This window comes from Hippoglossus stenolepis, chromosome 22 (assembly GCF_022539355.2).
Source record: "Hippoglossus stenolepis isolate QCI-W04-F060 chromosome 22, HSTE1.2, whole genome shotgun sequence".
Taxonomy (NCBI): Eukaryota; Metazoa; Chordata; class Actinopteri; order Pleuronectiformes; family Pleuronectidae; genus Hippoglossus; species Hippoglossus stenolepis.
In genome coordinates, this window is record NC_061504.1 from 13,159,912 (window position 1) to 13,183,549 (window position 23,638).

A 23,638-nucleotide genomic window follows, 5' to 3' on the forward strand; every position below is an offset into this window, starting at 1 on the left:
CGCATTGTTAATTAGGCTCCACTAAGAGGCCCCATCCATTAGTTAGAGTATTAGTATTAGAGTATATACTGTATATAGCAGGTAGAAGCCCCTTTTAAAGGTTGCGTGCCATTTATTTCGGTTCTTGCTGGACCCACAGCGGAACATGGGAAGAGATATAAATATATGTCTTGTGTAAATGTACACGCATAAATATACACTGGTGCACTTGAAGAGGGAGGGAAGACGCACACTAACCTTTTTTAATTAGATTAATAAATCAAGGAAAGTGGCCGGCTGCAGCCCCAACGCAACCGTGGCAAAAGCTGGGGCGCTATGATGTCACCACACCACCTCTGAGGGCGTGCGTGTGTGTTTATGAGATGCAGGCAATTCATCCGACAATGTTTTTCCAAAAACTGCTTTCTCTACAAAATGCTGAGGATCTGTCTGTTTGGTGTGTGTGTTTATACTCCTATTCCCCACACTGCATTCATCAGCAGTTGGTGAAGCAGTAGGTGGCCAATGAGGTGTTTGGACACCCCCCCCCTCCTCCCCCCTCCCCTCCTGCCCTGACCCCCTCCACAATCAAACTGAGCTCCCAGTTTTCCCTCCACACTTTTTTCCCCCACTCTTAGTTTGACATCACGCTAATGAAGATTTCCCGCACACGGCTGGTTGGCAGCTGCCTGGCTGTCTCAGCACAGACAACCCTGGGAAAACAAGCTCATTATTTATATATCTTTGTATTATATTTACCAGCATAAATAATATAAGGCGTTAATGACGACTCATAGCAGCAGTGCAGGGGTAAGGTGTGTGTGTGCTGCCTTCCCTCAAGCTGTTTCACAGTAACGTGTAAAGTAAGCAGAAGTCGTATTACACACAGACTGTGTCCGTGTGCACATGAAATCAACAGAATGTGTTTACCTGAGCTGTGATAAAAACACAAGTCCACATCAGTAAAGAGCCTTTTTCTTCTATCTTGTTTTAAGCTTTCTTTAAGAACTCTGGAAATTGTCCTGAAAATTTGCGACTGGGCAGAGCAGCAGGAGTTAGGACATTCATGACGTAAATTCTGTTGAGAGGCACAGTTTGTTCTTATCACCAAAAGGCCCTCGAATCTCGTCTTTTCAAGTTGACGTATTTTGTCAGCATCTACTACACGTATGACATCTTTTTTTCTTCATGACATATTTGTATTTTTGCAGATTCGTGTCCATCACGTGTTTGAAAATTACATCGACGCGCACTTGCAGGCTGTGTATTTTTTCATTTTCCTGCTGTATTGTCACATGGTCCCACTTTTTTTCTGAAAATGTCCTGAAAATTTCTCTGCAGCAGCTGAGTCAGACATTTGCATTCCCAGGTACAGCCCCTCCAGAATATTTCAGGAAAATATCCAGACTTCAACACATGCCTTAAAGCGGCTTTAGAGATTTGATAGAATATATTCTGCCGTGTGGGAAGGACACAGCATTGTCTTAATGTTTGCACATGTTCAAATTTCATTTTCAATTTCAAAGTTCTCTGTTAAGCTTTTGAAACCAACTCACTCTTTGGTTAAGTTGGACCCTGGATCTTATTTCATTTAGTTTTTTAAAAACCTTTTCTATCATTACCTATTTTAAGATCTTTTACAAAGGAAAACAGTATCGGGAGGATCCTGGCCTTCATGCCTGCAAACACCCTTTAGCAGCTGAATCGATGTAAAATAGGCTTGAAATGTGCAGCCATTGAATTTCATCTGGGCCATTTTACTAAATCAGCCGCTTTGATTGATTGTGCACACACACACGCAGAGAGCACAAACATATCGACTGTATATGTTGCACAAACAGCAGCAGGTGACTCTCTCGGAGATGCATATACATAGTAGCGCTCGCAATCAGCCTCCCAATTGCAATTGATGGGTGTCAATTAGGCCTCCATTTACCACAGTCATTGAAACCGCACAGCCCTCGCTCACTATCTGCTTTTTCCTCCTGCAACTATATCGACAGCCACAATCTCCTGAATCCACCATAATCGGTCTGCCCCTCATGATGTAATGGTTTGATGGACCATAAAGGCCCATCGGGAGAGCAGGCTTGCTTTACTCAAATCTGTATTTCTCCAACAGGGTCAAACCAGCTTTAACTACGTGGTGGTGAAGTGCCAAGAGTCACAAAAACCACCGATTATTTTTCTTCTGGGTATTTCCGCTGTCTTTTTGGATTCTAAAGGGCAGTTGAGGTTAACGTGGGTTTGGAGCAGACACCATGTGGCATAACAATGGAGTTGTAGCGTTTGAGATTTAAATGAGTGTCTTTCCTCCACATCCAAACATAAATCTTTTGACTGAAAAGCTTTGTAATCTACCAAGATGAATTGGTATTTTTTGTGCTTGTCCCTATGAATTAAGGGAGTGATGCAATTTAACTTCAACCTCAGCATCTTGTATCAAACTAAGCTGCATCGTGCAATAAAGTAATAAATCTAATTTTTCTTAATAACAAAAGAGACGTGATTACGAGAAGATTTAGCTACAGACGACCTCCAGAAACATCCTCAGTTTGTGTGTGTGTGTGCACAAAAAGCTCTGCGAAGTATCATCCGACTTTATTTCTCTTGTACTGATGAATTTATTCAGGTCTGCGGAGGTTGGATACAATGGTTTTCATTTTCTGCTGTTGCTCCAGGACCTGCTCTCTGTCAATCACTCAGTCAGGCCAACATGCAAACCAAATGAAAACGCCTGCACCTCCGTAGCCGAGAGAATTTAATGAAATCTGCGACCCAATATTTCCGACGTCCTCTCTGTGGGGAGTAGGAAAACATGTTTTAAATTAGATTAAATAGTAATAAAGGCAAAGCAGCAGACGTATCCGTGTCAAGGTAGGGGGGGGGGACTGTAAATTGAAGTGTCTCTGCGTCGAAGTTGTCACTCATGCTGTCGCTGTGTCTGTTTCAGGAGGCCAGTTGGAAGGTCTGATGGAGACCATGAGAGCAGAGATCGCCGCCCAGCCTCCAGTGGAAGGATCCTACGCCCCGCGCCGAGGGGACCACTGCATAGCCAAGTTCGCTGATGGCGAATGGTGAGCAAACACTTTGATACTCAACCCATTGACAACACACACTGAAACTAAAACGAGTGCCTTATCCGTTCTATATAGAACTAACTGATCTATCCTGTAGGGTCAGAGGTGACAGATCCACCTTAAATACGGTTTCTTCTTCCACGTCAATTTACAATGAGTTATGAAGGAGTTCTAACTCTGAATCGACATTGTACCATGTTTTCCTATAAATCGGTGTTTCAGCAAATACCCTGAATTCAAGTATCATTAACACTGGACAGAAAAAATCTATCACAGCTTCCTTACCTGCAAATGTTTGATTTATCATTATCCCAAACTGCCCGACTCGAACTTAAGTAAGTTATTTTAAACAGTTTGTCCAGCGACAATCTGTACGTTTGTTTTATTTTCTTCTCTCCGTCGACACTTCCCTTTTTACCTTGTTTCTGTTTAAGCCTGTGATGTGTTAACTGCAAACACCCTCAGGGTGTAATTAGCTCACTGCCACTGCTCTGGCCCTGTAGAATCAGCAGCCGCTTGACAGTAACACACACACACACACACACACACACACACACACACACACACACACACACACACACACACACACACACCTCTTCATCTTGTCTCTGCACCGGATGCTGGAAGTTTACAGATGGTCATGGGGACAGATAGAAGTCACAGTGATCGAGGGAGGGAGGGAGAGTGTCTATGTCAGGAAGGTGACGACGAAAAAAGATCACAAAAGTGATGATGAAAAAAGAAAGTTCCCTGAAGCAGGTGTTCTTCTCTCTTCCTTCTCTCTTCCTTCTCTCTTCCTCTCCGGGGTATTGGGGGCCAAGCGAAAGTTATTCTCTCGCTCCAGCCTCCACAATAAGTTGTGAAAAACCCATCACTCCCTTTAAGCTATTGTTTGTAAAGACAGAACAATAATCCTGCACCCTGTGGCAAATGTCTGAAATTTCTGTCTTTTAAAAAAATAAAACAGCTCCATATAATTCAGTGAGCTAATTAAGTTCATGTTCACATTGTGTCCATATCTTTGTATTCTGTGACGCATGTGGAATGTCGGCTTGTTTCATTAGGGGGCTAATTAGAAATCCGTTGCCTTTCAAGGCCTTTCAGAACACCGCAGAGTCGGAGTGAATCGAGAGGAGGAGAAAACTGTGTTCGTCAGTCGCTCGCTCCGTCTCTCACTCTTCCTCCCTGCATCTGAAGCTAGTCTTCCCGTTTATCGTTTATAACTTTGTTCTGTTGTCTCTCTTCGCCCGTGTGGCTCTTCTCTCCCGCTGTCCTTGCTTTGCTGCCAGTTTGTCTTTGTCAGTGGTGGTCAGATGAAGAGACTGAGGAAGACATTCTCTTCTGCAGCTTCTGTATGAATTCATTACGAGGATTCAGCTCCGATCACAGACTGTGTATAAAGATAGTCGACATGACGGCTCCCCCAAAAACAGTGAAGCCAAAACATCTTGATTGCCCTCCTGGGAGTTGGCTGCGTTACAGATCATACATCCTGCCAGCTCCATGTTAGTGGATGGGACATGGGCCAAACGAAACACACGCTAGTTCTTATCACACAGATTTGTGTATTTCCTGTGAGTTTGGTTTTAATTGGTTATTTGAGGCTATAAAATGGGCTGAAACATTTACAGCTAAGTTTGTCTCGAGATCAGTCAAAAGTTTGTTTTGACGCTGTGATCCAAATACGCAAGATGGCGTGTTCGTAACCGGGATACTTAAGCTTCATTCCTGGATAGTGAACGGACGTGGAGACGCGTCGTCCATCTTTATATACAGTCTTTACTTCAAAAACGTACTATTGCTTTTCCTTAATTTGGTCAATAATGTGTTGGTCAATAAAATCAACTTCATCTTCAATGTGCCCTTATCATCTTATCATTAACACTAATGCTCTAAAGTTATTTTTCTACAAGACAAAAATAGCCTTAAATTTCTGTCCTTTATTGCAAAGAGGCCTCTGTGCAATTTCACAGCCCGTCCTGATGTCCTGATAGAGCCCCCCCACCTCGTCCGCCCGGTGTCCCCCCCCTCACTCCCCCGGCCCGCTCATCCTCGCCTGCTCCTCTCCTCCGATCACAACAGACAGATCCTCCAACACCTTCCCCCAGGGAAATAAGCACGGAATCATTTACTCATCTCCTTTTCCTCTTGTGCCCTCTGTCTTCATCTCTTGCTCCCTCCGCTCTACTCTCTCTCTCTCTCTCTCTCTCTCTCTCTCTCTCTCTCTCTCTCTCTCTCTCTCTCTCCGTCTTCCTCTCTCCCTTTCAATTATTCTATTGCTGCTGCAGGTACAGAGCCCGAGTGGAGAAAGTTGAGTCGCCGGCGAAGGTGCACGTCTTCTACATCGACTATGGCAACGTAAGTATCTCTGTGACCGAATATTTGACCGTGTGACAAAGCCACTGAATGTTGCACTATCATCGTTAAGGCAAACAAAACAGTTGTATCGGGCGATGCTCAGAACCCACAGCCGGAGGGAACCTAGTGTCTGAAAGGGGATTTCTTTTGTGTTTCTTGCATCCACCCAGACACCAGTTGTTTGCGTATCTCCATGTTCAAAGCAGCCTTAATGTAGCCTTTCAGCTGGAGTTTTCAGGACAAATAAGACGCAGGCGTATTTGTTTTCCTTTGTTTACTACTGAAGCAAATGGTACAACTGAGTATATCATTTTTATTTCTTTTTGTACCGGTGACAAAAGCAGAAACCCCCCCCATTCTATCTCAGTCTCTTTTTTTTTTTTCTCATACTCTGTGATGATGAAGGCACTCTCTCGTTCCTTGTGTGAGTGCGTTATTGTCTGCGTCCCTGCCCACGTGCGTACACATGCTTGCATCACCAAGTGGCTCATGCAGCCAACCCCTGGCCCGCGGGAGATTTCCCATAATGCAGTGGAGCGGCACAGTGTGTGACTGACCTCGGAGTGGGGGACAGCTCGAGGTTTGGCTGGCAGACGCGATGCATCCTGGCATGTTGCTGAAAGTGTGATTCTCCGAGGCCAACCTGGCGCGCGCACACACACACACACAGGCTGCTATCCACCTCGGCCTATGTAGTTTTGTGTCTTCTTGGATTGAGTCATTCTGGCCTTGATTTCATGCTGCTGTGTCATGAGCTATTAGTCACAGGTACAGCGCGGTACCTGAATTATTATATGATCATTAGCAAACACAGCAGAGCACTTTTGCCTTTCATTTTTAAAGGCCACATTTACAGTGCTGTCAAACTCTAATATGGCGTCAATAAATCTTAACCTTCTAATCCATAATAAATGTTGAGGGTATTCTCTGTCTAGACTGTACAGTCCAATGAACACATTAACCTAAGATATGGGGGTCATTAAATTAACTCCCCATTTCTAAGGGCTATATTTGTCTGACTTTCCACCAGCGTGTTCTCCCTGTGGTGATCAGCGATTGACCATTACTCACTCCGGCTTATTCCTGTCGGGACGCATTAGCTTTAACGCTTCAATTTGTATGTTTCATTTACTGAAATTTGCATTTTTGTTTAGATTCTGAACTTGGGGTCAGAATCAGGGTCATTTCAAATAGTCGATGATAAAAAGCTTTTCAGCAAAAACACACAAATGCAGTCATTGCACAATACATCCACATATGAGGTTGGAAATGCAAGTTAACATATTAATCTTAAGATAAGACATTAATAGAATCTTTACACAGTTGAACTGGTATTACTGGGATTTACAGTCCCTTCGGCGAGGTCTGCCCCGGGTTCCCCTGGCCCATTTAGAGCAGCGTCTCTACACTGAATCCTTACCCTACCTCTAACACTTCAATCATAATTTTATTCGAATACACAATAACGACACTGGCAAGTAATGTTGCCTTTGACGAGTCTGGCGACGTTTAACCCAACGTCTATTGTCATCTTTACTCATTCTTCACCTTTTGCTTGTCGCTGAGCTCCAGAGCAGATGGCTCAGAGAGAGAGGGGTCTCAGCGCTGCTGTAGAAACAGCTGTGAAATGAGTGGTAAGGTGACATATACAAGCATGCAGCCCTAAAGCTACAACTACAAAAACGGTATCTGTCCTTCCTTCACATTGCGAAAGTAAACGTGTGTAATGTGGAGCCGATTCTGGATTGAAGGAAACGTAGAAACGTACATTAGAGGGAACAGGACGAGTTCCAGCGTGAATCTGTGTTGAGTTGTGTTTTGAAAATGTTCTTCACTTAGAGACAAAAATTTCCTCACAAGCTTCCAACGAGCTTGTTGCATTTTTCTGTTTCATGTGTCTGTATCATTATGAACACGCCTGAGCTTTTCTCCCTACATCTCCTGTAACTTGTGTTGCTGTAGTTGTAGCATGAGATGGAAGTGTGTCGTGTTTGCTTTGAAGCCGTCTTCATCTCAAACAAATACACAAATTACCGTCGAGCTTTCGCTTCATGCTCTCAAAAGCCTCGCCCTCCAAAATCTGATCATTTTACGGAGAGTAAATATTTCAAACCATGAACAGAGACTTTAGGAGCTTTAGTAGCCGCGGTGTTTGCACATAGTATTACAGCCGTAGTCAAAACAAATGTCAGTGTGTCTGTTTGATTGCGGAGATCAACATCATGCAGGCTGCCTTGAAAGCTGTTCTATATTGGGTCTGATTTCTGTCCTCTGCTCATCCTCCCTCAGAGAGAAGTGGTGTCGTCCACCCGTCTAGCTGTCATGCCCCCCGCCTTCAGCACCAGGACCCTGCCAGCACAGGCCACCGAGTATGCCTTCGCCTTCATCCAGGTCCCACAGGACGTAAGTGCACGGACGCTCACGCACGCATATCTCTTAATATGTGTCGCCGCTGAAAAGCTTCAAAATTAACTTCCAGATATCAACTTCTTCAGGCTCATTTTCTGCCAGCTTTTGAAAGTCGACTTTCCTGGCAAGACATAAAAAGTGTTCTGAGTTTCACTTATCGCACGAGGTGATAAGTTTGCGGCCGACGGAAAAGGCTCGAGTTTTTTTTTTCATTCCGAGCAATAGTGCTCATCCATAATGTATGTGGTACAAAGCCGACAGGGCATTGAACACGAAGCCATTGATTTACTCCAGAATAATTGAGATGGTATCAGAGAAGCTTTAACTTTATCTCTGTATTGATTCGATATTTCTGCAGCGACCAAGAGTCCCAAAGTTTCTTTAGAGAGATCCAGAGTTTCCAGGTACTTGCTGTGTTTGTGCTCAAATGTCCATCTGATAGTTGAGAAGCAGTTATTGTTTTTTTGTTTTTTTCTTCCTGCAGCCCTAATCTTCTTGTTTACATCAGCGTGTGTGTTTACCTAACCCCCGGTGTGTGTTTGTCTCCGCCTGCGTTTTGAGTGTGTCAGGGGGGTCAACTCATTGGAAGCGTCCTGAGCCGGCAGCTTCCAGAATATTTGGTGCAGATACAAACATGTTTTTATTTTTTTTGGTGCCTCTTCTGTGCCGGAATAACCTCTGGCTAGTTTGGTAGTTTTAAGGATATTTGTTGCACTATGCAGATTTGTACAATATGTCCCTAGAATTAATTAAATACAATTAAAATAAAGATTTTTGGAGTGATAGCAGCACATGGTTGCCAGTTTATTAGGTACACCTCGCTAATACATTTGGCTTGCACAGTCATTTATGATCACGGTGCTAATTTGACTTAATTTTAGAGGCTGTAATGTGTTTTGCTGTTGATGTTAAGTCTTATTTTTGTCTCGTCTCTCCTGAAATGTTTCAAACCCCAGCATCTGTTATTAGGTTGTTTTTAGCTTCAAAGTGTTACTAGGACAACTGTCATGGGATTAGCTGCATCATGACTACATATGCTAAATGTTTTTTTTTAATGCAGCAATGCTTATGTTTCCGAATTATTTAGGATATAAATGTAGAACAGAATTTGGACCCATCGGCTTCTTACTCGACACTCAAAGCTTCTCTCAGTTCAGTGGCTTGGTAGAAGCTGTGTGTGTTAGTGTGTGTCTGTACACACACTTGTAATCCCTGTGTGCATGCTATCACCTGTCTCATGAGTCAGTGTCTCCTAAAGGAAGTGGCCCATCTGTTGGTCCAACCCGGGGGACAGAGGCATCACCTACACTTTACAGCCCACACACACACACCTCTCCCTCTCACTCTTCCTCTGTCACTCTGCATCTGTCTCACCCTTTTCCTCTTCTTTTTGTTTCCTCTTGGTTTTCCTGTCATGTGTTTGTCGTCTGTTCTGTCTGGACGGTTTCACCGTGTCATTCATGCCGACTCCACGCTGCCCCACTTGCACTGCACCTTTGCTGCCGCACACAGGACAGGTGGTTGTGTCTCTGTCGCTCAACCTGCCAGGCGATGCCCTGCACATATGTCTGTCTCCACTATGAAGCCACACAGCTTCACAGTCTAGCCTTAAAATCCTTCTTTTTCGCAGCAACAACAAAAATCTGCTGCTTTCTAGTGCAGTTTCGTGAGATGCCTCAAAAAGTGACATTGTTCTGTTTTGTAGGAAAACAAAACTGAAATGTGAACTTGTAACTTAGCCCAAGCTACAGAGCTCGTGTCATCTCACTGTAGCAACAGACGCCAGCACATTTCAAGTCCAGTTTTATCCTGGATGTTGTGAACTCCTGTGAAGCCGCCTCCTCTCCGGACACCCGGACACTTCAAGGATGCCTCGTCAGCTAATTAAAGAAAGTAGTTAATGTCTGGAGAGCACTTGTAAAAAAGACAAACAACAGAGTAAATCCTAAAAAATGCCAAATAAAAAAAAAAGTCCAACCACAAAAGATACAACCTCAATTAAACGGTTTCCTCAAGGTTACACAACTTTCCCTACAATTTATATTTGTGCATTTTCAACACTTATAACTCGCTGCCATCAACATTTTCTCTTTAAGGTCTGGGTATTGATTCTCTCTGTACCAGCTCCCTCACACTCGTCTTCACATATCCATATACACTTGTAATGTGCATGTCCTTTATACACTTCTTAAGCGGGTGCTTTGTGTGAAGGGAAAGTGAAAGATGGATGCATTGGCTTTTGAAAAGGTTCTGTAGAAAAAATATCTTTTTATATTCCTCTAAGAAAGAATCAAAGTATACATGGCAATAAAGTTTCATTACTGAAGCTTGGGTTTAAATTGGCTCAGGTGTTGAATGTAAAAAAAAAAAAATCATGCCACAGTAAGTAAAGTGGAAATATCTCAGCCTGCTGTTAATGCGTCGACAAGATGGGGTCACTGGAAGGCTCTCGTTAATTTTGTATAACCGCCCCCCCCTCGCCAGTGTTGACGCATCCTTGTTCTGTAATACTCTTTCCCTGTGTTTTTCTCTCTCCTCCGGTGTCGGCGGTCTCTCTCTCTTTCTCTCCCTCTCTCTCTCTCTCTGTGTCACACACCAACTCTTCCTCGGCCTCGCTCTCTCTTGCCCTGAGCTCCCCTGCAGCGCGTGTGACAAGCTGACCAGGGGGAGAGCAGGGACAAAAAAAGACCCTTCGTTTATTGTGCCTTGAACAAGCTTCCCTGCCCACACATGCTCACGCACACACACACACACACACACACACCCACACACACACGCACATACCCAAGGGCGACTAGCTCGAAGGGGGTTGCCATGGAGACAAGACCAGGGCAAGAAAGAAGGGAAGCAAAGAGATGGATGGTGTAGAGGAGGGATGTATGATGGCCAGGGACCCATTTTTTCTTTGTTTTTAAGTGTCTTCCTGTCTTTGAAGATGCAGCTCCCTTTGTTTTCAGTTTTTTTTTTTTTTTTCTGCCCCGACCGCCGGAGGATGTGAGGTCAGGTTTGCACCGCAGCCGCTCCACCTCCCCCCCGGCACACGCGTTCAATCAAAAGCTGGCCTTTCACATTCAAGAGGGTGAGGAATAAGAGACGTAACTAACTGAAGAATGAGAGGAAACGAGAAGAAAGGGACATGATGATGAGGAGGAGGTGGAGGGCAGGTGAGATTCAGGCCGTTAGAAACTTCAGCCCAACTTGAATCTCTTCTCTCTTGAACCGGCTGAGGAGGTAATTTCCACAGATTACAGTGATCAGGAAATTGGTGAAACTACCGATTGGTGAATGATACGTTTGATTGCGACCACATTATAACGCAAATTGAACCCCTACCACTTTAGTACCGCTTTCTCTTCCCCCCCCCCGAAATCAAATCCGAACATGTTCATGCATATGTGGCTTTTTACATCAGCCTCTGCATTGCGTGTCTTTGTGTGCGTTTGCCCATCAGGAGTCATCAGCGATAACACACTAATTATCCCTTTCACCTCTTTTTCCTCACTTTCCCTCCCTTCTCCATCTATTCCATTATCTCCTCACCCTTTTTTTCCCCTCTGCTGATCACACCATCTATTAATGCCCCATTTCCTCTCCTCCTCCTCTTCCTTCCTAATCCCCACTCCTTATCAACGTCTCTTTCTCTCTGTCTCTCTTCCAGGAGGACGCCCGTGCGGACGTGGTGGACTGTGTGGTGCGGGACATCCAGAACAGCCAGTGCCTGTTGAACGTGGAGTACTCGGGGGCCACCTGCTCACACGCCACGATACAGTTCGGGGACACCAAGAACGACGTCGGCCTCGGGCTGGTCAAAGAGGGATACGTCATGGTGGACGTCCGCAAGGACAAGTACCTGCAGAAAATTGTGAGTGAAAAGACAGAGGAGGCAGCAGTTGATGGGGAGGGTTCAGCTGGATAAATCTAAATTTGAGACAAAAGCTGAATTCTGGGCTGCTGTGGAGCCTTCTTGTGTTGTTTCTCTCTGACTGTTCAAATCAGTGACGCTGTCTGCCCAGTCTGCTCTGATTGGCTAGCTGTTGTGATTGGTCAGATGTGCCGGACTAGCTGCTAGGTGTGCATTATGCAAATGTGCATGTTTGTAATGTCCCTTGACTGACTTGACTAGGAGTTCAATTCAATTCAATTGTATTGTGCACCACATGCATCATCTCAAGGCACTTTACATTGTGAGGTTGAGATCTTACGTTATAGAGAAACACAACAGGTCCCACAACGAGCAAGCACTTGGCGACTGTGGAGAGAAAAAAGTCACCACATTTTCAAATGAACATTTTTGGATTGATTAGCAACACTCAGTTGCAAGTTTATTAGATACACCAAGTTAGTGCATTTAGCGAGGGGAGTCGTTTATGATCAAGTTGTTATGGTCAAGCTGATGTTCCTGTGGGAGAGAGGAGCTCCCGTTACTTTAGGCTTTTTAACTTTGTCGATTTTTCACTAGAGGACAAAACAAATATGAAAAACCTCTTATGTCATTTTTGAGGTGGAGGTCTAACTGTGAAAGGTTGAATTTATTGAACAGGTCATTTCCGTCAGTTTCTGTAAATTTCAGATTGATTTCCGAGCCCTTTACTCTGACGGCTCTGTCTTTTAAATCATCTTAAACTCCTCACTTCCTCCTGCTCGCTTGTTCTTCTGCAGCTCACAGTGGTATGGATAAGTATTTGTGCTGCTGTTGTTCGATCTGTGTAACATAAAGCACGTAGCGGGGCCTCCCCCCCATTCTTTATTATTTGATGTAACAAGGTCCATTTGCCGCCTGTGGCTTTCTGACACTCCAATAATTACCACATCTCCAAGCTCGCATACAACTGCCTCCTCGTTTCCAGCTCTGTGTTTGAATCCATACGTGCAAACTTGTATTAGTACGTTTTGTCATGTGATCACCGCGCCTTTGTCGATCTACGGACCAAAAAAATACACAATTTACACAACAATATTGCCCCCGATGGCGGCCATTTTGTCAAACCATTTGCTGTCCCTTCATTATGCTAATTTGCCGACTCAAAGCCACTCTGTACATGAAAGATAAAGAAAAATGGAGGATATTTATTCCTCCTGCAATTACTGCTGCCGCACATCCCTAATATTAGTCACTCTGCTGTTGGCTTAAAAATCCATACGCACAAAAGGGATGGAGAAATATGTCCACCAGAGTGTAATTATTTACAACCAAATCAAAAGGTATATTTATATAAATGAGACGCTGTCGCACATTTGTACATGCAAATTATTCACACGTGTACAGAGGTGTAAGTAACAAGTTTTGTGCCGAAGCAATAAAAGCACTCCGGGCCCCGTCCGTCAATAGAGCTCTGTGATCACATCGTTGTGAGAGTGTTTTGACCTCTGACCTCTAAAGAGTAGCCAGGGATCGTAATGCAGTCTCTGGGTAATGGACCCTATAGACAAAGACAGTGATTAAAACCTCCCAGCCATACGACTAATAGGCTTATAGACCGCACACAGATTTAGGTTTTGTTGGATCAAATGGTTTCTCGTTAGTATTCAGCCGCATCTTTTTCCAGTGTTTTGCTTCGACCTCGCCGGCTGCAGACGTGTTGCCAATGCATCTACGCGAGTGAACTGAAGGAAGTTCCACAGTTATTTTCTTGTTGATTCCAGCCGTCAAGTCCGATCCTGAGATCTTCCATATTCCCAGCTCGGTAAAAGCAAGCTGGAGTCTTATTAGTCGGCTTTTCCAACCATGAAATGTTGTAAATGTGCTTCTGATCCATAGAATATGTGGACCAGTAGCTGAAAGGCCCAGTATGATGTTATTGGAGCTGAGGGATATATTTTGTTGATCATAATCGTGATGTTGCCGAACTTCATCCTCCTTTTGGCTTCATCGATCTTTCCTGTACTTAAATGTGTGAGAGCTAAAACAATAACTTCATTATGGACTAAATTTTGAGGATTGTTCACTTGATTGACAGGAAATTAATCAACATTCAGCTATTTCTGACATTTTCAATATCCTTCCTCGGATTACGGCTTTTCAAATTTGCTGCATTTCTTTTTCTAGCACATTTAATATCTTTTGGAATTGAACTCAACAAAACAAGATATTTTAAAACCTCACATTGGAGAAAACACAGAGTTTGCAGATGAATTTAATGAAATTCACTGTGAAAGTGGTTTCTTTACCAAAACTGATGTCATTATTTACCACGTTCACTCTCATGGATGGATTTGGTTTAATCTTTTAATTTGCTGTATTGCTGCCTTTTGTTCCAGTTCCCTCCTGGAGTTGACCTCAAGTCTTTTGTTTGCAAGGTGCATTTCTGACTCAAATATTTATGAGCAGCACTGCAGCTGCTGCCAGTGCGACAACACAAAACATTATCTTGCCAAGGCAATAAAGCCAAAAAAGGCTCAAAGATACAACCTTTTGTTGACCCCTGGATCTGTGCCCCTACTCCTTTTCATCTTATGGAAAGTTTGCCTTGAGCTTTTCGCAGTGGAGGATCCAACCTTGAGTTCTTCTGCTCCTCCTTCCTCTCTTTTTCACTCATCCAGACTATCGGCTTCTCCGAGAAGTGACTTTTGTCCTTCCTATCTGCTCCATTTTGGCTCCATTCTTTATTCATTATCCATTCCAGGGGATTGGAACATGGTCATTGTAATCTGTAGTGCTAAGCATTGCATAACAGATGGGCTGTAATGTTCACTGGCACTTGAGTGACTATCAATAGTCAGTCATAAGTGCACTGAAGGTTAACACCAGTCTTTGAGAGTGGCATTGTCCCAGAAGAGGCAGAGCAGAGAGGGATATTCATCCATTTGGGGCTTTTATTTATTTTCTTCCCGAGTGCATTTCAGCCTTAAACCCTTCACTGGCTGATGCCCACTCCGCGCACCATATGGAGTACATAGCTATTGTTGCAGCCATCCATCAGTATCATGGCAAAGGAAGAGGATTCATGGTGAAAGTGTAGGCGAAAAGATGATCACGCACCAGCTGCCCGGTCTCTCATTGAGGGGAAGTGAGGTATTAAAGGGAAGGCAGGGAAGTGGGGAGGTAGGAGGTGGGTGGACAAACAGTAATCTAAATGATGATTGATAGACTGTACTTAGTGAGGGGAGACTGACAGCGACCTAGAGGTGTGGACGGACAGTAAAGCATGAGATTAAAGTACAACAGGGAGGATGTCCTGTGGTATGGAAATGACCCGTAACATCACAGATAAAATCAGAGCACCCATAAGCACTCGGTCGTCAATTTTTTAAGGAACACCCGACCAAAACTAGTGCCGCCATTCTGAGGTTTATGGAGGTTTTAATTCAACGTGGAGGACTAGTGCAGTGCCCGTTCTGAATCCACCTGTTTGGAATGGGCTGTTTGTTCGGCCCGCGGTGACGCTGGTTGCAGCTTTTCTTTCTGAAACCGTAAAAGTGACCTGCGGTAGTTGAGCCGCGGAAAAATAAAGAGCGGCTGCGTGACTCAGTCCACAGAACCCCGAAGCTACAGCTGCTGCACAAAGAGCCGTTCACCTGTTTATTAAAAGTTCAGTGGAGATGACTTTGGTCGAGTCCCAGCCGCTGCTGCCACAGAGCGCTGGTTGCCTTTTTATTCAAAGTTTATGAATATTTAACGTATCGCATCTCCTATTTGTACCAAATTCAACACCGCACTTCCTTGGGCCTTCAACAAGTCACATGCCAAGTGTGAAGCCGATAAAATGAACGATTCTCGAGATACGTGAGCCCCAGACCGACAGAAATTTGCGGAATTATTAGAACAATGTGGTTTGTAACAGTTGCACTGTCTTTGTATAATGCGACGGTGCTGCAGCCGTCCAAATGACCGCCCAGTTAATACCACTAACACGCCGATACCGTCTGACAGACAGATCTAATGTCATAATACGAGGTTTAATCCGTCATACATCTGTCATATCATGTGTAGACCTTCTGCGTGTGTTGTTTATGAGCCTTTGGTATTTAGATTACCATCAGTGAGTGATATCTGTGCGTTATCACCAGATCAGGGTTGGAAACAGAAGCGTGGGGCTTTATATACAGTAGCTACAGTATTTCAGCCTTTGTGAGCTTGTAACTGTGTCACTTTGGTTTCAGTTATAGCCTGAGACTTTTTTTTGTTTTGTTTTTTACCGCCGACCATATTTCCTTTCTCATAAGTCTCACCCGCATCACATTACTCATCCGTGTTGGTCTGGTCTTCCTCCTTATTTGTCGCCGCTCAAACTTTTTATACTCGGATACAGATCTCGAGAACGGTTCTGTTTCTGTGGAAAATCGATTCTAGGCCCCACAGTCCCCTTACATTCAATCAAGCTGCAACACATTTCAGACACTTGTAGACATCAGTCCTGTAAATAAGCCTTTTTTTAATGAGGATCCATGAATTGTTCTCTTGGAAATTGGTGAAAATGCTGTGTACGAGTCGGGCACAACTGTCTGCCTATTATCGACGTGTTGTATCATAAACGAGCCGTTAGCCAAACTCTAACAGAAATTGTCAACCGCCGTGGACGTTTGCCAAACGCGAACAATCTTGTTTTAATGCCACGCGAAGAGATCTCCTCTCTCGCTCTGACCTGAGACTCTCACGCTGACTTCATGCCTTCACCCCCGGCACAGTCCATGTACCAAGCCATCCCGAAATTGTCCTGGCACCGTCAACCACCAGCCACTGCTCGGATGGCAGGTTGCCACGTTGGCACACACACACACGCGCGCTCACTAACGTATTTCCTCCTCGTTCCTCATTTCTCTTAACGTCTCTCTCCGCTCATTGTTCAGGACCTGATTTCTCCCATATTTCCTTCTCCCCTCTTTACCGCTTTGTCACCATCACTCACTTTCGCCCTCCTCTCCCTCCCATCACCACTTATAACTCCACTGCTCTTCTCTTCATCACTTATTTCTTGTTTACACGCTCCTGTACTCTCCATTCCTCTCCTCCGCCTTCTCCGTATAACTCCCTCACTTTTTGCTGCTCACACTCGTTAACCCCCCCCCCATCTTTTCCGCACCCCGTGTTCTTTTTTAACCTTTGCGATCCAAACTGAGCCCGAGCATTTTATTTAACCAGCACTGGCAGAGGAAGCTTGTTGGACTTTTACATTCTCTCATTTGCATTTTGTGTTTCAGTGCAATTATTTGTATCTTGCATCAGCCGATTCTGCCCCGTTGAACCCAAACTGTGCTGACGGCGATGCCTCTCTTTTAAGATTATAAGTGATGGAATACAGTGGAGCTGTCGGATAATGTTTGAGAGAGAACAAGATAGAGAAACAACATATTTACTGACGGCCTGTTAGTCAGTTCTTTGAGGAACACATAAACTCATCCTCGGATCTGATCTGTTTGTGTTGTACCTGAAATGAGTCCGTCATGGTGAGCGCAGTTGGAAGACGGCTGCGCAGGTAGAGACACAATCTTTTCCTGTGCGCCGCTGTTTTCTGACATCATGACTGATTCCAGCTCAGACAGGCCACTGGGCGCTAACTGTCTCCACCAGTCACCTCAGCTCACCGACATCGGTGCGAGACCCTAAAGTTCATTAGTGTTACAAGCTTAAATCTCCGGTTTGCTAATTACAAGTCAATTAGAAACACGGAAGTGTCTGTCAGTTCCTTGCAAGCGCAATTATTATCAATCACCAACAGCGATGGCTGCATCGACCTCGGCCTCGTTTCCAATATGTTCCCCACTGAAGGGATTACGATATAGAAACTATGTTCACACCTTCGCCAAATGTTTGTGAAGTGACTCGTAAGATTTTTATTAAAATGTGACCGTGTGCTCAAGGCAGAGTTTAGCATCATGGAATCTTTGATTATCCACCAGCCCCTCGAGAAATATCCTTTTATTTCCTCCTCTCTCTGTCTGTGTTGCAGCTGGATTCCCACTGAGGCCTTGTTTTTTATGTATGACGGCAGTGGACGACTTTTAAGTAGCTTCAAGGAGCCTTTAAGTTGTGGCTCACATGCAGTTGAGTTTTTTTTTTTTAAGTCATGCATTTCTTTTCACAGCAACTGCTTCATGTATAATCTAGTTTTCTTACAGCTTGTACTAGGAGTCCCTGGTGTCGTTAATAGCGCAGCAGTTGCATTATACAGTGATTGTGTTAATGGTGGTGGGAATCGTAGATGAAATGGCGTGTTAAAGAGGTGTGGGCACACCTACAGCTGCATATGGCAAAATCCATACAGGAAGTCAGGAAGGACGCTCCTGCATACACAGGATTTCTCCAGGGAATCGCTGTTCCATTTATCTAAGTACAATTGTGCTGTTTGGTCAACACACACACACACACACACACACACACACACGTGCGCGCGCTGTAGCAAGGTGGCTCATGTAATGTAACCACACTGTTGGAGGAGACTGTTTGGACACTGATGATGTGCCTCATGGGAACGTTGCCGTGTCTATACAGCGGGTTCACTCTCAACAAAATGAGGCCTCGTGGGTAAACAGTGTTTCATGTAGTAGCACGGCTGTTGTCGCTTATGGGCTGTCCCCAGGCAGAGAGGACGGACATGGTACATGTTATACTTTTAAACCCACGTGGGAAATAAAGAGAAGGTGAGACACAAAACAACAACACAACAACACAACACAAAGACGACACCTGATGGAGAATAGACAAATAAATGGCTGGTGGTTCTGTGTCCGAGTTTGCCCCAAATGGCTCCTGCCACGGTGGATCAGGTTTCCATCGCCCCCCCCCCCGCCCCGCCCCCCGCCCGAAAAAATTGTCACCGTGTCATCTATAAATGGCTTTTAGCCGTATCCGGATAACCAACTGACTGACTTTCAGGTCGCTGCCCTCCGTGTTCAACCCCAATGCCGCGCCTCACAGCCCATCAAAGATCCAACCCCCCCCCCCCTCACAAAACAAGGGCACATAAACACACACACACTCACACTGAGCTTCATGGGTATGTGAGAGCATGACCGCTCCTCACCAATGGCTCAATACCTAATTTACAAGTAGAGTTAGAGATGGGACCTTTTTAATGGACATTTTCTGCTTCCCTGTTATTGACCACACACACACACACACACACACACACACACACACACACACACACACACACACACACACACACACACACACACAGTCACTTGCACAGGCAGTTGCCTCCCCTGCTGCCACCGCTCTAAGGGCCCTTTTGACATGTCCTAGCTGACACGCGCCACTTCCCAAACGCAATTCCATCTTCTGCAGATGTACACACACACACACACACCCTATATCCTCCTCCCCCCCACACGCCGGCGGGGTGCACGGAGGACAGGCAGCAGGGGAGTGGAGGCACCAGGTTGTTCAATCCTAGATTATTTGGAGTTGTGTGACCTCGTGGGAGTAGAAGAGCGAACTCTTTACTAAGCCTTTGATAAGTTGTCCGTGTGCCGCATGTTTGTACGATACATTAGTGTTTACGTAAGAATTGTTTTCTTTGCGCTCTCCCCTGGTACCGCACTGGGGAGAATGTTCTCCGTCGTATCCGTTATGTCCTTGTGTTGGTTGTGTGTGTTTGTGTGCACATGTTTTAGTTGTGTGTGCGTGAGTGAGTCCTCCTTAACTCTATGAACCCACGCTGGTGGGCTTGTCACGCCACGTTCCCACCAGAGCGCCTGATCTCCTCCGACAGTCATGCTGGGGGGACCAGTGTGCATCAGGGCGTAATCCCGGTTTACCTCAGACAGGGACAATGACACTCATACACTTGATGTACATGAAGAGACCCCTAGTTTTTTATTTCATTACGGCATTCACAGAGAACTGGTCACATACATAAGAAGCATCATATCTGAATAAGTGGATATTTTGCTGCAGTTTACAATAAACACAGTTCTCTCGAGCCGCGATGCCTCAGAAAACACTTTCAGCAGGAGGAAGTAAGGAGAATAATTGGAAGCCGATACAAATCAGATGCTGATGATGAGTCTGTCTCTTTAATTTAACACTAGAAATTGATATTCATTACTTTTGAATTCGTATTTCACCCTCTTTTATGCAACACTTATGTAAAAGTTCAGCTATTCTTTTTTTTACGTCCATATAAATAAGCAAATGCAGAAAACAACGTCCGTCTTTTTATTGAACGTTGACTGAAAACACTTCCCGTGTCCCTCAGACACACGAGAAGCTTTTGAGGATTCTCTGAAGAGACTTTTCTCAAACTCTGTCCTCTCTGCTTACCATTCAGTATTCATGCATGCGTATATTCAATGAGAGATGTTTCTTTGGACAGAAATCCACAGCTCAGACAACTACACTCAGCCCAAACTGGTGTGAGTTACAGACATGAAAGACTTTTTGTTCCAGCGAACGCTCGGGAGACAAACTGTCCCGTGCAGATCTTTCTGCTTTAGGTGGAGTCAGGCGGAGGCGGAGTTGGCAGGTGGAGGGAGACAAGAAACCAGAAGTGATGAGGATGCAGAGAGCGGCGTGGAGAAACAAAGGACAAGTGTCAAAATGGAGTTAGTGGCACTTTGTTTTTGGTGGGAGGTTGATGGCTGGTGTCTGGGAGGCTGTGTGCGTCTCATCGTCATTGCTGTTAATGAGAAAAGCTCAATATGCGTGGAGGACAAGCCTCATTGTTCCCTTTCCGCTCCAGTGGCTTTTACGTCGCCTGACATCTCGTCTCTGCGGCGAGGACCAAGAGAGCGACCGGGTGAACATACCCCGGTATTAGTCACTTGCGTTTGCACTCCATCCAAAATCTGGTTTTCACTCTGCGTTCTCGTGGCCCGCGAAATCAAAAAAAAAGTCTCGGCTCACCTACGCACCAGACGCACACAACCTGTCAGAGAGCTGCGGCGTTAGCGCTCGCTCAGATCCATCACTTTCACACCATGCTAACCAGAACGCCACCTGGGCACGGCACGCCAGCCAGCGAAGGCACATGCATGCTCTCTCGCTCTCTCCCTCTCTCTCACTCCCAGGCAGACGGATTCGCTCCTTGGCAGACACGTCGCCCGCTGCCAAAACGCCAGACACACACCACCTGTCGTTCATCTCACGAAAGACATCACTTGGACCAAAGTCTCCCGCCAAGTCTTCCCCCAGAAACTTACCTGCATATATTACGACGGACTCCGACACTAGTTGTACATAATCCTTCTCTTAAATGTGCACCGAGCATCAGATGATTGTTTTCTCGTCTCAGAACGCTGTTAGAAATCCACTCAAAGGTAAACTGTTGGTTTGAAATTATAATAAACTGACTTCAGCTGAACTTTCTCATTGCACTTTTGCAGACACTGAGCAGAGTTAAATTGATGCTAAGATTTAATCTCATACATTCAGGGACTACTCACAAACACACACTGAGAGCGGCCTCTTTAGCCAAACAGCATATTCTCTGTTAGTGCCAGTGTCCGTGGCCCCTGCTCACCAAACATGGCATCTGCCTGACATATGGGAGCTCTGTGGGGTCATCCAGACGAGCATGCCGTCACCCGCTGCCTTCTGCCGCCCGTAACCCCATAATCCTGAATTTTTTTTGCATTCAGTAATGATGATTTTAGGCCTTAAAAATATTTGAAATACTTTTAAATATTGTGGCTTTTCTTAATATATATTTTTTGGCGGTATGCCTAGTTTATAATATCTACGTTTCTTGAGATACAGATATTTGCACACATTGATAAAACTAGAAACAAGACCGATATTCCTTCATATCAGTCGTACATGAATGATTCAATATTTTATGGTCTAAAAAATAGTCTCAAATGTAACTTAAAAACCTAAAGAAACAACACACTCGCTCTCACTTGACGTTCCTCATCATCTCGACGCCCGTCGTGCTTCTGTTTGAGTCGTAAATGAGCCATTATGCCGCCCTGCTGGAGCCAATAGAAAAGCCCTGAATAGAAATATCCGGCACCAGGATACGTGGAGCTGTTCAGAGAAATGTGCAGGCAGTCATCGGCTGTGTTCAGCTGCGCACTGATTGGCTGTTGTGTTTCTCCGAGCTGAAGTGAGACGAACAGTGAAAGACGAGGGCGAGCCAGGAAAGGCCCCCAACACAAAGAGGCTCGCCGTAATGGTTCCAATATGGCAGCCGTCATCTGTGCATATTGTGCTGTAGTGCTCTCGACTGTCACACTCTGCATGTGGATTCAGACGCAGCCGTGTAGTTTGGAGAACGTGTAGATGGAATATATTCACTTTAAAGTCAAGCTTTTGTTTTCTCTCTGCGATGTAATTGTCGCTCTTGTGTTTGAGCGTTGCCAAATCCACTTTGGCAGATTTACGAAAACCCTCTTTCACATCATTGTAGCCTCCGCTGAGATTTCCAAGTGCAGCACCAGGAAACACGGCTCAGACTGATAGCTCCCCTCCGAAGCCCAAATGGCATCACTGGCCTTTTGTGTCTGTGAAATATCGTTGGCTGGATCGTCCATATGGTGACATCTGCCTGATGGGACCAAGACGCCACATCCCAAAGCCTTCCCAAAAAATATCTCTCCTTTAGTTGGCTGTGATGGATGACTTGTGCAGCCGCTGCACTTTCCTGGGCACGTGCACACACTCACACACGCCGGCTGTATGTTCCACCTGCAGGTCTGTTGTCTTGGCGGCGCCGTGTGCAGCGTAGCTATCAAATCAACCTATGTGCACGAGCTTGCTAAGCAATTAAACTATCGTGCCCGATCCACACTCGACAGTTTTAACATCTGGCATCCTTGTTCTGGCATGTGTGTGTGTGTGTGTGTGTGTGCGTCTGAGTGTGAACGCCAGCTCATCTGCTGCTAAAATAAGATCTGAAATATGGTGCAGGATTGAATCCATTGCAAGAGCAAAATTACTCTGTTTCTTTTTTGTTTTCTGTATTTGTTTAAGGCAGTTTTCTCTGTAATGTTTGTCAATTTAATCAGAATCCGACCAGCCTAAATTTATATTCACAAAACTGACGTACCATTCACAGACTGTTGTTAGTGGCCAGGTTTAAGTGTGTGTGTGTGTGTGTGTGTGTGTGTGTGTGTGTGTGTGTGTATACATCTATCTTTGTGAAGACCTTGTTGACTTCAGGACGTACAGCTTGAGGACTTTGTGCCATTTCCTAACTTTCTTAAAACGACCTTTTTAGACCTGTTTGAGGATTGAACTTGGTTTCGGGGTTCAGATTAGAATTAACTTTAAGGTTAGTTTAGGGCGTGTAGTTTTGATAAAATGTGATATATGTGAGAGTACGGGGGGGTTTTAGGGGATGTATTTTGTCAATGAGTGACGAAGATAGAAGTGTTAGTGTGTGGGGGGGTGTGGACCTTGAGTGGGGCTTGATTACTCTGTATCCACTCTGACATTGTAATGGTGGAGGACAGCTCCACTCAGAGGGTCTGCTGCTGCTGCTGCTGCTGCCAGAGTTTTCCAATGTCCATACATCAACTAACCCTGACACACACACACACACACACACACACACACACACACACACACAAACACACACACACACACACACACACACACACACACACACACACACACACACACTCACTCCATCACTCACTCACTCACTCCACTCCTCACTCACTCACTCCTCCTCCTCACTCACTCACTCACTCCTCACTCCACTCACTCACTCCTTTCCTCCCACTCCTCACTCACTCACTCCTCCCTCCCACTCACTCACTCCTCCCACTCCTCCTCACTCCTCCCACTCACTCCACACTCTCTCTCTCTCTCTCTCTCTCTCTCTCTCTCTCTCTCTCTCTCTCTCTCCTCTCTCTCTCTCTCTCTCTCTCTCTCTCTCTCTCCTGCCCCCCCAACCACGCTCTGCCCTATGAATCATCACTGGTTCATT

At 45.1% G+C, this 23,638-nt stretch overlaps 1 protein-coding gene across 2 annotated transcripts in view; it reads left to right on the plus strand.

Annotated features, from left to right (window-relative positions):
• The window catches only part of snd1 (staphylococcal nuclease and tudor domain containing 1), a 173,006-nt gene that overhangs the window by 144,688 nt on the left and 4,680 nt on the right, over window positions 1–23,638 (plus strand). For both annotated transcript variants that reach the window (XM_035146920.2, XM_035146922.2), the window contains 4 exons: window positions 2,933–3,056; window positions 5,348–5,417; window positions 7,707–7,820; window positions 11,485–11,688. In XM_035146920.2, the coding sequence (XP_035002811.1) occupies window positions 2,933–3,056; window positions 5,348–5,417; window positions 7,707–7,820; window positions 11,485–11,688 (512 nt within the window). The remainder of the gene's footprint in view (window positions 1–2,932; window positions 3,057–5,347; window positions 5,418–7,706; window positions 7,821–11,484; window positions 11,689–23,638) is intronic.